Source organism: Tauraco erythrolophus, chromosome 21, assembly GCF_009769465.1.
Source record: "Tauraco erythrolophus isolate bTauEry1 chromosome 21, bTauEry1.pri, whole genome shotgun sequence".
Lineage (NCBI taxonomy): Eukaryota > Metazoa > Chordata > Aves > Musophagiformes > Musophagidae > Tauraco > Tauraco erythrolophus.
In genome coordinates, this window is record NC_141485.1 from 11,079,615 (window position 1) to 11,091,864 (window position 12,250).

Here is a 12,250-nt window from a genome sequence, read left to right on the forward strand (position 1 = left end):
GGCGCTCGCCTGACGCAGCGGCGCGCCGCCCCCCGGAAGCGCGGAGCGGGAGACGCTCTGTCTCCCCCCGCGCCCCTCTATGGTGGCAGGGGCGCGGCCGCTCCGGGCGGGGGAGGGTTTGTTCTCGGTTCTCGCTCCTCGCGAGTCCTCCCGGCCCCTCGCGCCGTTTCCGGTTCCGCCCCCGCCCCCACAGCGGTGTGTCCGTCCCGCTGCCGTGAGTGGGGCCGGCGGAGCCGCTGTGGGGCTTGGCGGGGCCGGGGGAGGGGTCGCTGGGAGCGAGCGCTGGGGGCGAGCGGCGGCACTGGTGGGGTACTGGGATGGGGACTGGGATAAGGTGGGGAGAGACAGCGGGAGGGGATGAGGAGCACCGGTGGGGTACTGGGAGGGGATGGGGAGAGCCGCTGGTGGGGTACTGGGAGGGGGTGGGGAGGGCCGCTGGTGAGGTACTGGGAGGGGGTGGCGGTCACTGGGAGGAGCGGGCAGGTGGGTGCAGAGGTACTGGGAGGGGCACTGGTCGAGTGTGCGGTGGGAGGGCGGGTGCTGGAGCTGTGGGCTGGAATGGGGGTTGGCAGGACTGGGGAAGGGAGGAGGAATGGGGATGAGCAGAGCGAGATGCTGGGATGCTGGTGGGACTGGGCAAGGATGAGGGCTGGGGACTGGGTGGGCACGGGGTGGGGGCTGCTGGCGCTGGGAGCACTGGGGAGGGCAGCTGGGATTGCTGGGCGATGCTCCTGCACCAGGAAGGCGGGTGGGCAGGAGGTGAGGGAGCTGGGGGTGCTCCGGGAGGAGCGGGGTGGGTGGTGGAGGGGCCGCGAGCCCTTTGAGGGAGGGAGGGGGCTGGTGGCCAAGCTGGGGTGGGGGTCCGAGGGGCGAGGCAGGGATGGGAAGCACAGGGCGCTGGAGAACGGGGTGTTCGTTCCCCAAGATGGAAGTGAATCGCTTGCCCCGGCACACGCCGTCGGGGCTGCGGGTTTGGGAGGCGGAGGTGCTGCTTCTCCTTCGCGGCCGTCCTCGAGCGCTCCACTCGGGTCCCTGATGGCAGCCCTGGCCCACGCTCAGGCTATCATGCGGCTACTGGAGAAGCTTTTTGGGCAAAATGGGTGCAGATAAGAAGGGACAGCACCAGCTGGGGTGTAAGCCGGGTTAATCCAGAGATCGCCTTAGCAATTTAGCGGTGCAGCAAGGGGTCGTTCCAGTGCTGGGGAGGTTGGATCAACACTGAGGCCTTAAACCTGCCACCTTCTTGTTTACACCTTTGTGTGGGGTGGGGAGCTGGTCGGGCTGTGGTTGGAGTCGTGTGGGGCAAAGCAGGTCTTGGTCAGACACAAGATCCAGTTTTCTGTGTGGTTTTGGGCTGAGGAGGCTTATCTTTCTGGTTATGATGGTTCCTTAGTCTCCTCATTTAATCATCTTTTTGGTTCAGTCTGCATTTAAATGTCAAGCCAACGCTTATAGCATTAAGCGCTGCCAGAGCTTCTGGAGAAATTCTTCTATTTTGCTGCTTCTTGTTTGCTGAGGTTGGAGCAGGAACCTTTTGCTGTCAGCTTGAACACCTCTTACCTGTTTCCACCTTAGCAAGTGCTGGGCACAGAACGATAGTAAGGAGGGGGCGATCTGGTGCAGATTTTCTCATAAAAATACAAGGATGTTACAATGTTGTTGTAATTTATCTTGGCTCCCTTCAGTTTAGATTTGTCTACAAGAAGCTGCTGTTTTCTTGAGTTATTTAAAACATTGCTGTTTGTGTATCTGGGCTGTTTTGGTTTTGGCCTTCCTCTGGGACTTGCTGTAAACCATGCTGAGTTTGCTCAGTGGATGAGATGATACTCAGTACTGCGAGCAAGTGTCCCTGAACAATGTGCAGAGCAAGCTCTGACGTACATGAACAAAAATCTGTGTGCTTATGAGAAAAAGAGCTTTCTCCTGTGTTGTGCTTGGATTATGGTAGTTTTGCTGCTTGGCCGAAGTCAGATCTCGTTTGCGTCTGTCAAAACAGGTTGTAAAGACATGTGCTGTGCTTAGCCTGAGCTGAGTCCGAGTGTTTCTCGGATTCTTTGTGTTTCCAAGCATGTGGTCTGACTTTAGGAAAACAGAGAAACATCCTGCTTTTGGGTTTAAAGATCATCTCTGAAATTCAGCAAGGTTCTTCCTCTGGGTAGCTTTATGCAGCTGCAATGATGTGTATGGTGGGTTTTTCTCTGTAATCTGCTGCTCTGGCCACTGCTAAAGCAGAGTCAGAGTAGCTCAGCTGGGAGGTATGGCCCAGGTTGACAAATCCACATATAATGCAAAGAACAGCACGGCTGTGTTCGGTGCCTTTTGCATCGGCACCACGCCAAATGCTCTTGGAGAGGAAAACATTTCAGTCATCTTGTAAGCTGGGCTCAAATCTGAAGGACTGTGTCAGCAATAACATTGCAGCTGAACCTCAGCTATGTTTTTAATTATAAAAGAAGACTGAGAACAGCTTTTTCTTTCAGGATGCTGTGATTTTTTTTTTTTTTTTTTTTTTTTTTCCTGGAAAGATTGCAGTGTTGTGGCTCATACAGTTTTACCAACCCAGCCTCTGGTTTGGAAAGAAAGCAAACCTCTCCTGCAAGAGGAACGTGCTTCCAGAGCTGTCCCCAGGTATAGTTTGCTCACCAACTTGGCAGGAGCAGAAAGAGAAATCAAACCAAATCCAGTAATACTGCCTAATTGGGATGAGGTGGCACAGGGCAAGCAGGAGCTCTGGGGAACTGGACTAAGCAACAGGTTGTTTCTCATCTGGTTGCTTGGCAGTTGGACAAGATTACAGCTGCTCTGCATTGCCATGTCTCAGAGCACGTGAAGGTGGTAGAAATTGTGGCATTGCCCCTCAGCTGCTGCTGGTGGGAATTTGACTGTTGAGGTATTCAGTTGATCAAGGTGGGGGGGGGGGGGGAAGGGTGGTAGTGGCGTTGGGCTTGGTTAAGGGATGAGGAAGGAAAGCGTTGAGAAACAGCAAGCTGGTTGCACTGCTGGGCAGTGTCTTGGAGTTCAAAGCTGAGCTGGTCCTTTTGTTGCTGAGCCAGCAAGACCTTCGAGGTTTAGAGGCAAGACAGGCAGTGTTTAGGGAACAGATGACTTGCTGCTTTGCTGGTAGCATTTAAGGTCATGGAAGTATGTAAAAGAGAAGGAGAATTGGGGAAAAAAAAAATAGAAAAAGGTGGAAAGAGGTAGGAAATCCCTTTTTGGGATGGTTTTAGGGTCATAGGTTCTTAGTGCTGATGCAGACTGCTTCATCAAAAACAGCAAGCCTGCCCACTCCTATGCTTGTTTTTCAGCCAGTACTCAAAAACTGTTTGAGTCATGTTTGTCACAGAGCTGGCAATTGTGAGAATAAAATGATGGCTACCTACATATGTTTGGGCAATTCCTGTATTCGAAGATATTAATAATTTAGTTCTGTGGAACAAGAATAGTGCCAGCAAGACCATTCGTGTGGGTGAGCTAAGCACTTGCTGTCCCAGCAGCATTTTCAGTCCTGTCCACAAAAGTGCAGGGTAACACTGAAAGAATAAGCTTGTGTGTGTGCCAGAGGTGGGATGTCAGGTCTTGGCAGAGAAAGATTTCAATTTCAAGCTTGAGAGAAGTGAGTAGTAATGGCTTTTCTTTTCAAAAAAAACTGCTTTGCATCTCCTGGGAACAAAAGAAGAGAAAGGAATGAAAGGGCCTCGGGGTAGGTATTGCAAGGAGGGTTAATTGTTCCTTCCATCAAGATGCAACACAGGGAAGTATCGTTAGGGGGAGTTGACAGTTTCCTTTGTCTGAAACATGGATTTCTCGCTTCCAGTCGAGATATTAAATGTGCAGTGCTCTTTTGGGGAAATGAAATTGTGTACCCAGGGGAAAGACAGCTGCAGAACGTGTCAAGATCCACTGATTATAAGGAGTTAAAAACTGCCATTTCCCTTCTGAGATTGAGAGTTCAAGATGCTGGGCTGAGCACCACTGCTTTCCCAGCCTGTCTGCCTCTGGTTGTTGTGTTTTCACTCACATTTTTCATCTGAGCCCTTTAAACTCCTGAGTTTGCGAGCTGATAGCAGGTGCAGAGTGAAGATGGTGAAACTTGTGCCTGTGGATGTAAACCTTTTGCATCTTCCCTTGTGTTGCGCTCTCACCCAACCGTCCTTTCTCAGAGTTCCTGCTTTGCAAACTGTCTGTTACCAGCTCTGAATGCTGTTTGACTGCTTATTCTTTTTTTTATTATTATTCTCAGGTGTTTTAAGGAACTGGAACCATGACGGACTCCAAATACTTCACGACCAATAAAAAAGGTTAGTGTTGAGCTGATGCAGTGGGTTGGAGGTGGTGGGTGGCTATTTTTACACAGAAGAACTTGTGCTTTTCTGTTAGCTTTGTCCCTGTTTCTTGTCTTAATCATCCAGGGAGAAACTTTGAAAGTAGGTCACATGGTGACAAAAGACAAAACTGTCGTATTATACGATTTTATGGTGCACGAGATGACCCGAATTGCTGCTTTTTCAAGGATCAGAGAACAAAACATTGGGATTTGTGTGCAGGTCTGGTCAGAGACAAAGTTTTATGGGCTAACAAGTTCAGGACTGAGGATGGTTGTTCTATTGGGCATCACAGGATTAAGTTGATTGAGAAACATTTAATGTTTAAGGTGTAAGTGTCTATCTCCAGATGAAGCTGTTGCAAAGATAATGGGATTTCCTATTGCCGTTTCCTCCAAAGCTGCAGTGCTCAGTTTGACTTTCCATTGATTTTGCCATAGGTGTGGTGGTCACTCTGCCTCAGGACAAACCGTAGCTGTTAAAAATGGGTAAACTGGAAAGGATCTTTGGGAACGTTTTACCCATTCACCTGTTCCAGAGCAGAGCTTGTTCTGCTGAAACTGTCCCAGGCAGATTTTGTTTTCTAACCTGTTCTTAAGCAAAACACTGTTGCTGACTGCAATTTAAGCCTGATGTTTTTCATCCTTCTCCAGTAGATGTGGAAAGTAGTTTGCATTAACCTCTCCACAATGGCTGCATGTTTCTGATGAATGCTCACCGGTGAAAAACCTACTGTGTTGATCTATTTATGTTTCACTAAGCTTCAGAATGAGCTCATAAATTAAGCAAATGCAGTTCACATCTTTCTAAGGAACAACTCTATCTGTAAGTTCAGTCCTAAAGCATCAGGCTAATTTTTTTCTGGGATGGCTGGAAGAGGCCAGCTTACACTGCTTGGGCTCTGGTGAGCATCCTGCTGCTGCTGCTGGCTCAGCACTGCTCCAGGGCACCATCTCAGTGTGAGTAATGGAATATCTCCTGCCCAAGAAAGAGATGCTCACAAGTGCTCTCTGCACTTTGTTCTTCAGGACAGTACCTTCTCTTTTTTGAAGCACCTCGTAGTCTTTTTGTGCCAGGCTCTTCAGTAATTAGTGCAGCTGATCTGACAAAGTGGCATTAGTGTGTAGGAATTGAAGGTTAGGGGCTAGAATGTATTTTGTCAGAGAGATTTTGGTATTCGTAAGTGTCCTCAGGCAGTGGCTTCCAGTGGAAATGTCACTCGCTGTCCTTCCTGGGGAAGCTCTCTGTCCTTCGGAAGTGTTATGCTTCTCCCACCACTTGCTCTGTGGCTAGTGAGAACCAGTGGTCCCAAATGAGCTCCACGTCACCATCCGCCTCTGCACCGCTGAATACACAGACCGAGCTGGTCCCAGCACCCATCATCTTACCAGCGTTACACCGTACAGTGTAGCAAACCCCTTAATTAACGAGAACCTGCTTTTTGTAACAGTCCAGCACTCAGAGCTAGAAAACCGAGTAAACGTTCCGCCTAGTATCATATAAGGCAGATAAGGCACTCGGTAACAGATTTCTGGTAACACGTATGAGAGTATTACAAACAACATTCCGGACAGCAACATCCAGGAAAAACACAATGGCAAATCACAGCGATTTACTTTCGTTATCTCAACCCCTCGAGGCCCACATTGGGCACCAATTAAGACTGTTGTGGGTTCGGCCGCTCCAGCAACTGAACCCCACACAGTCGCTCACTCCCCGAGGGAGACAATCAAAGAAGAAAAAGAAAAGAGACCCGTGGGTTGAGATAAGAACAATTTACTAGTACGGATATGTACAAGGATAGATACCTACAAACGAGTGCTGTACGGTGTGATTGCTCACCAACCCTTGACCGAGGCCTGTCTCGTCCCGAAGCTGCAATCCCAAAACAGATAAAGCCCAATACTGCGATCCCGGATGAACGGGAGGCCCCAAGACAGAGAGCGAGAGAGAGAGAAAACACGCTGAGAGCCCGAAAGTGAGAGTCCTGGAAGGGCAAAAGCCCTTCTTTCCAGCTGACCCTCACTCTTATACTGGGCATGACGCTGCATGATGTGGAATACTAATTGGCCAGTTTGGCCTCCATCTTAAGTTCAGGTACAAATCGTAAGGAGAGTCGTGGACCCCTTGTCCCGGCCATGCTCCCCCCTTATCCTGTTGTGCTCCTGCACACTGGCAAGAACACGGCAGCTGAAAAGTCCTTGAGACCTCAGTGCCAACTATAAACATCAGTGCACTGCCAGCGTTCTTCTCAGAGCGAGCCTCTGAGCAAAACCAAAACACGGAGCTCTTCCAACTGCTAAAAAGAAGAGCTGACTCTGTCCCAGCTAAAACCAGGACACTGGCACAGGCCTGATAAGCTGGCACATGTAGCTTTATCGTGCAAACTTGCTTTGTCACTTTTGTGATCCAGCCCAAACTGACTTTCCACGCAGTCATATCTGGGAGAATTAGTGTCATGGAAAAGGCTGCTTTGGCAACCTCGAAATCCAGGTGAGCTGTATTACTTGCTGCTTCTATTAGTAGTAGCTCTGTCTTTCTAGCTTGGAAGGAATTTATTCCACTCGACTAAATTTGTGCTTTCCCGTTTCTGCCACTGTGTATCACAGCATTTCAGCTACACTGCAGTCTGCTGTTTTCTTGTTGTGTTTGCAGGAAGCAGCTGGTGATGAGCAAAAGTTAAAAAGTCTGGGCAAAATTCCTAGCTAAGTGTGGTGTGGGTTTTTTTTTTTCCTTGCAGGCACTAATCTGGCGTCTCCAAATATCTTTTCATCGTGGTTATATAATAGTTTCCTCTGAGAAACAGACGCTCCAGTGATGTGGTTTAATGTTCTAGAAGTGGGAGAGCTGCAACATGCAGCATGGTTCTTGTTAACTGCTTTTTCATTAGCAAGTCATAGCCTGTATCATTTTCTGAGTGTCGCGGCTCTGCTTCTCGTCAAACCACATTCTCCAGAAGGTCTGATAGCTTCCACATGTTGCTGCACCAGTTTTATGGGAACAACAGGCTGGGAAAGTGAAAAATGACTGTTAAACTACCCCTAAAGCAAGACCCTTTTCCTCTCCCAAGAGGCTCAATCTGTTTTGTCTTCTGCCAGGAGAGATTTTTGAACTGAAGGCTGAACTCAATAATGAAAAGAAAGAGAAGAGGAAAGAAGCTGTAAAGAAGGTTATTGCAGCCATGACCGTGGGGAAGGATGTCAGGTAAAAGCAACTTTTCTTGCACCTGTAGCAGCTCTGGTTCTCCTGGGACCCTGTTGGGTGTAGTGGCACACAAGTCCCTGGAACAGCTCTGAGTTTGTCATCTCGGCTGGATTGTGAGGCTGGCCGTGTCCTTTCCTGTGCTATGCCTGAGTCACAGGTTTCTCAAGCTCCTTGCTGTTACTGAAAGCAAAAGAAACAACCATTTTCAGTTCCAGTTTAGCTGTGTGCCTATTAGCCCTTTTTATTGGAAAACCCATCTGGAATTCAACCAGTTTATATGTCACTTTAGATGATGTTTTCTCACTGCTTGCTAGCCTGGGTTTTAGTGCTAGAAAGGCAATTACAAGTGTTTTTCTTAGCCTTACTTGTCATACCATAAATTTAAGCTACATTTTAGAATAGGTGATATTTAAATTGAACCTTTGCCTCATAGTGACTAGGACTTAGGCATTTACCTTCTGCAACGGTGCCCCCAGTACTTTATCCTGTGTTTGAGGCAACCAGAAAAACTTGCTTGAGTGAATGCTTTCTCCCTTCCAGCTTCTTCTGTTACTGGAGTCTACCATAAAGTCACAATAGTTCTGGATTCATGGCAGTGTGGTCTGTTGCCACGGAAATTAATGTAAGGTGGTAAATTTAGCAGCATGACTTCATCGTAGAATGAAGGAACAGATAAACTGGAAGGAGGAAAAAAATAATCTTTTTGGCCAACAGCACTTGCCCTTCACCTTTAGATCTCTACAGCATACCTGAGAGCTGCAGATATCCTTGTGTACCTTCCTGTGTTTTCCTGCAGTGCTGTTTAAAGATTGCTGCTTGATAATTGAATTAAACTCAGTTTGTCAGTGTTTAAGCTACTAATTGCTCTAGAGTTTACTACTCTGAAATTTGGCAGGTTCTTTATAAATGTCCTGTGTTACCAAATCATTTTTAAGCAACTTTTTTTTTTTCTTGTGGGTTCATTTCCTAGCCTGGAATTGTAGAATTTTTTTGTTTGGTGAACTCCCCAATTAAGACACCTTTAGGAAATTGCATTAGTTGTTACCTGTTTCAGAATGGACCTATGTTAAAGCCCTAGAAGAGGTTAAATGATTACTATAAAAGCCATTGCAAACTGTTTTGGGAGAGAAGTTGACCTCTTGTTAGACAGCGGGGTACCTGGAGTTCCACTTTAGTTTTCCTGGCTTCTTTAATATTGTTACTATCCCCTTTGGATACCGTGCAATCTGACTGCTTTTTCTCTGTTCTTGCTTACTGTTATCTGTCCAGCTCACTCTTTCCTGATGTTGTGAACTGCATGCAGACTGACAACCTGGAGTTGAAGAAGCTGGTGTATCTGTACCTGATGAACTATGCGAAAAGTCAGCCAGATATGGCCATCATGGCTGTCAACAGCTTTGTGAAGGTAACTTGCTCCCAGGGCTCATCAGTAAATCGTCCAGCACAGTGGATCCCACCACACCTCCTTTGTCCATTAGCCTTTGTGAGCTGCTGTTTATCTGTGCTTTTGTACTTGAGTCTCTGGGCTGGAGGTGCTTGTGGAGGAGCCGAAAATAGGGAGTTGGCATGCCAAATCCAACAGGTCTGGGTCCTCTCTCTCACTTGCTGCTGCTAGTTATTCCAGAGGAGATGACCTAAGTGCCCCTGTAAGTGGTTATGAGAGAGCCTCCTCTAGGAAAAGCTGCTTCTACCATTTTACTGACCATCATTAAAGACCAATTTCTGGTACTGGATAACAGATTTTATATTGTTCACTTTCCAGCCTTTGTAGTATCTCTATCAAATGGATATCTAGTTCTTGTTTGAATGCTTCAGCTGTGCTCTGTGTGGAAAACCTTTCTCTCTGGTGAAACTGGAAGACGGTTCACTGGAAAAATAACAACCTGATCGCTGTATTGCCTTTCATTCTGTTGTCAAGTTGCCTCTCCTTACCGAGGAAATGCTATTTCAGTGCCATGTAACGTAAGTTAAAACCCGGTGCTTAGAAAAAAGTTTGAGATTCCTCCTGGTGTATTATAAAATGTGAGACACTGGGGAATCTGATCATGTTTTAAGTTTCTGTTGTGGTGCCCGAGGCTGAAAGAGGTGAGAAGACCTAGGCTGAGAGCAGGTCTGCTCTTCTGGCCAGAGGAGATGTCCCTACTTTCCTCTCTGGAAATAATATAGTTGTCTGTCGTATGTTTAAAGTGTAATTCTGTTAGAATGGACTAAGAAACAAATGTGGTATTTTCCAGCTTCATGCTTTTCCGTGCAAGGAAATGTCTGATGTCCCTTTTGGCAAGTTGAGGGACAAATGTTACTAATGAGAAAGTGTTGACATTAGTCTGCACTAGCTCAGCACTTCACACACATTTCACAGTTCAAGGTGTTGAATGCATTGGAAAGAGATGTCACTTCTCTTGTGTGCTTTAAAAGTGATGCATTCAGGTGTTTTTTCAGCTGTTTAAATTTAAACACTGAAAGGTAAATGTACCTTATGCTTTTGTAGGTCATTCTGCAGCCATCCTTTTATAGGCTGATTTTGGAGGAGCGTTGCTCAGAGATCTAGATGGTTTGGATGTATGGAAAATTATGTAGGCTTTTGAAGTATGAGGTGTTGTATTCCCTTCTGCTTTTTCCTTATCAGAAGACCACCTCAGACTAACCTTTGCTTAGTGCTTCATATTTTGCAAACTTAAGGGATGCTTGTGTCTAGAACTGATGGCCTGTGAGAAATAGGCCTTAATGACTGTTGCATTGTGTTTAGTTGTTGACCTTTCCCATTACAATCTCTTGCTCCTTTAAACCAGTAAGGCTGGGAACCAGTATTTTGTTCTGTCTGCAAGTTGCCTGTGGCTAGATTTTCAGTGGTGAGAGGTACCTTTCTAGCTTAGCTGTACTTTAGATTTGGCTGCTAGAGCATGTTGAAAGAAGCTTTGCCTTGGGAGAACCAAGGGACACAAAGATCACAATTTTACAAGCTATCCTAGCCTGAAAACATCTTGAGATGGTGTAGAACGTTTCTGTGAAGGAGTAAGTTCCACCTTTTGTCCCTGATCTGAAATAATTGACTGGTTTTAGTGTGTAATCAGAATGTTTATTGTTTGAAATAAGAACAGCCTGATTCTGGCTGCAGAGAAGATATCGGTGGCTAGTGGTGCAGATTTGTTTACCACATATTCTGTCTCTTTGCAGGACTGTGAAGACCCAAACCCTCTCATCCGTGCTTTGGCCGTCCGTACAATGGGATGCATCAGAGTGGACAAGATCACAGAGTATTTGTGTGAGCCTCTTCGCAAGTGTCTGAAGGATGAAGACCCTTACGTGCGAAAGACTGCAGCTGTGTGTGTGGCGAAGCTGCATGACATCAATGCCCAGATGGTGGAGGACCAAGGATTTCTGGATTCTCTGCGTGACCTGATTGCAGACTCCAATCCCATGGTAATGTGTATATCCTTCCAGCACATTGCTTGAGTTTGTAATGGGCAGATATTCGTAGAACGGTTTGGGTTGGAAGGGACCTCAAAGATCATCTAGTTCCAACCACCCTGCCAGGGGCAGGGACACCCTCCACTACACCAGGTTGCCCAAAGCCTCATGCAACCTGGCCTTGAACACTTCCAGGTATGGGGCATCCTCAACTTCTCTGGGCAAACTGTTCCAGTGCCTCACCACCCTCTGAGTGAAAAATGTATATGTAATCTAAATCTCCCCTCTTTCAGTTTAAAGCCATTGCCCCTTGTCCTATCACCATATACCCTTGTAAAAAGTCCCTCTCCAGCTTTCCTGTAGGCCCCCTTTAGGTACTGCAATAAGATCACCCCAGAGCCTTCTCTTCTCCAGGCTGAACAGCCCCAACTCTCTCAGCCTGTCTCCATAGCAGAGGTGCTCCAGCCCTTGGATCATCTTTGTGGCCCTCCTCTGGACTCGCTTCAGCAGCTCCATGTCCTTCTTGTATTGGGGACCCCAGAGCTGAACGCAGTATTCTAGGTGGGGTCTCACGAGAGTAGAGCAGAGAGGCAGAATCCCCTCCCTTGTCCTGCTGGCCACACTTCTTTGGATACAGCCCAGGACACGATTGGCTTTCTGGGCTGCCAGCACACGTTGCCGGCTCATGTTGAGCTTCTCATCCCCCAGCACTCCCAAGTCCTTTTCCTCAGGGCTGCTCTCAATCCATTCTCCGCCCAACCTGTACTTGTGCTTGGGATTGCCCCGACTCACGTGCAGGACCTTGCACTTGGCCTTGTTGGAACTTCATGAGGTTCTCACAGGCCCATCTCTCCAGCCTGTCAAGGTCCCTCTGGATGACATCCCTTCCCTCCAGCGTGTCCACAACACCACACAGCTTGGTGTCATCTGCAAACTTGCTGAGGGTGCACTCGATCCCACTGTCCATGTCACCAGCAAAGATGTTAAACAGCACTGGCCCCAGTACTGACCCCTGAGGAACACCACTCATCACTGGCCTCCACGTGGACATTGAACCGTTGACCACAACTCTTTGAGTGCGACCATCCAGCCAATTCCTTATCCACTGAGTGGTCCATCTGTCAAATCCATGTGTCGTGGGTTAGGCCGATCCGGCAACTAAACCCCACGCAGCTCTCCCACCCCAGTGAAATGGAGAGGAGAAAAATGTAATAAAAGAGCTGAGGGTCGAGACAGGAACAGAGCAGCACCCACCGACCATGGTCCCGGGCACAAGAGGCTGTTTTCTTAAAGCAAAACTATTTATTAACAGCTGC

At 47.6% G+C, this 12,250-nt stretch overlaps 1 protein-coding gene across 4 annotated transcripts in view; it reads left to right on the plus strand.

Annotated features, from left to right (window-relative positions):
* The first annotated feature begins 133 nt into the window (after positions 1–133).
* Positions 134–12,250, plus strand: part of AP2B1 (adaptor related protein complex 2 subunit beta 1) — an 82,327-nt gene continuing 70,210 nt past the window's right edge. For 3 of the 4 annotated variants that reach the window (XM_086624402.1, XM_086624400.1, XM_086624403.1), the window contains exons 1-5: positions 134–214; positions 4,241–4,298; positions 7,421–7,526; positions 8,796–8,931; positions 10,701–10,946. In XM_086624402.1, coding sequence (XP_086480528.1) covers positions 4,262–4,298; positions 7,421–7,526; positions 8,796–8,931; positions 10,701–10,946 — 525 coding nt within the window. In that variant the 5' untranslated portion in view covers positions 134–214; positions 4,241–4,261. Of the gene's footprint in view, positions 215–2,525; positions 2,629–4,240; positions 4,299–7,420; positions 7,527–8,795; positions 8,932–10,700; positions 10,947–12,250 lie in introns of all 4 variants that reach the window. The other variant, XM_086624401.1, reaches the window with a different exon arrangement.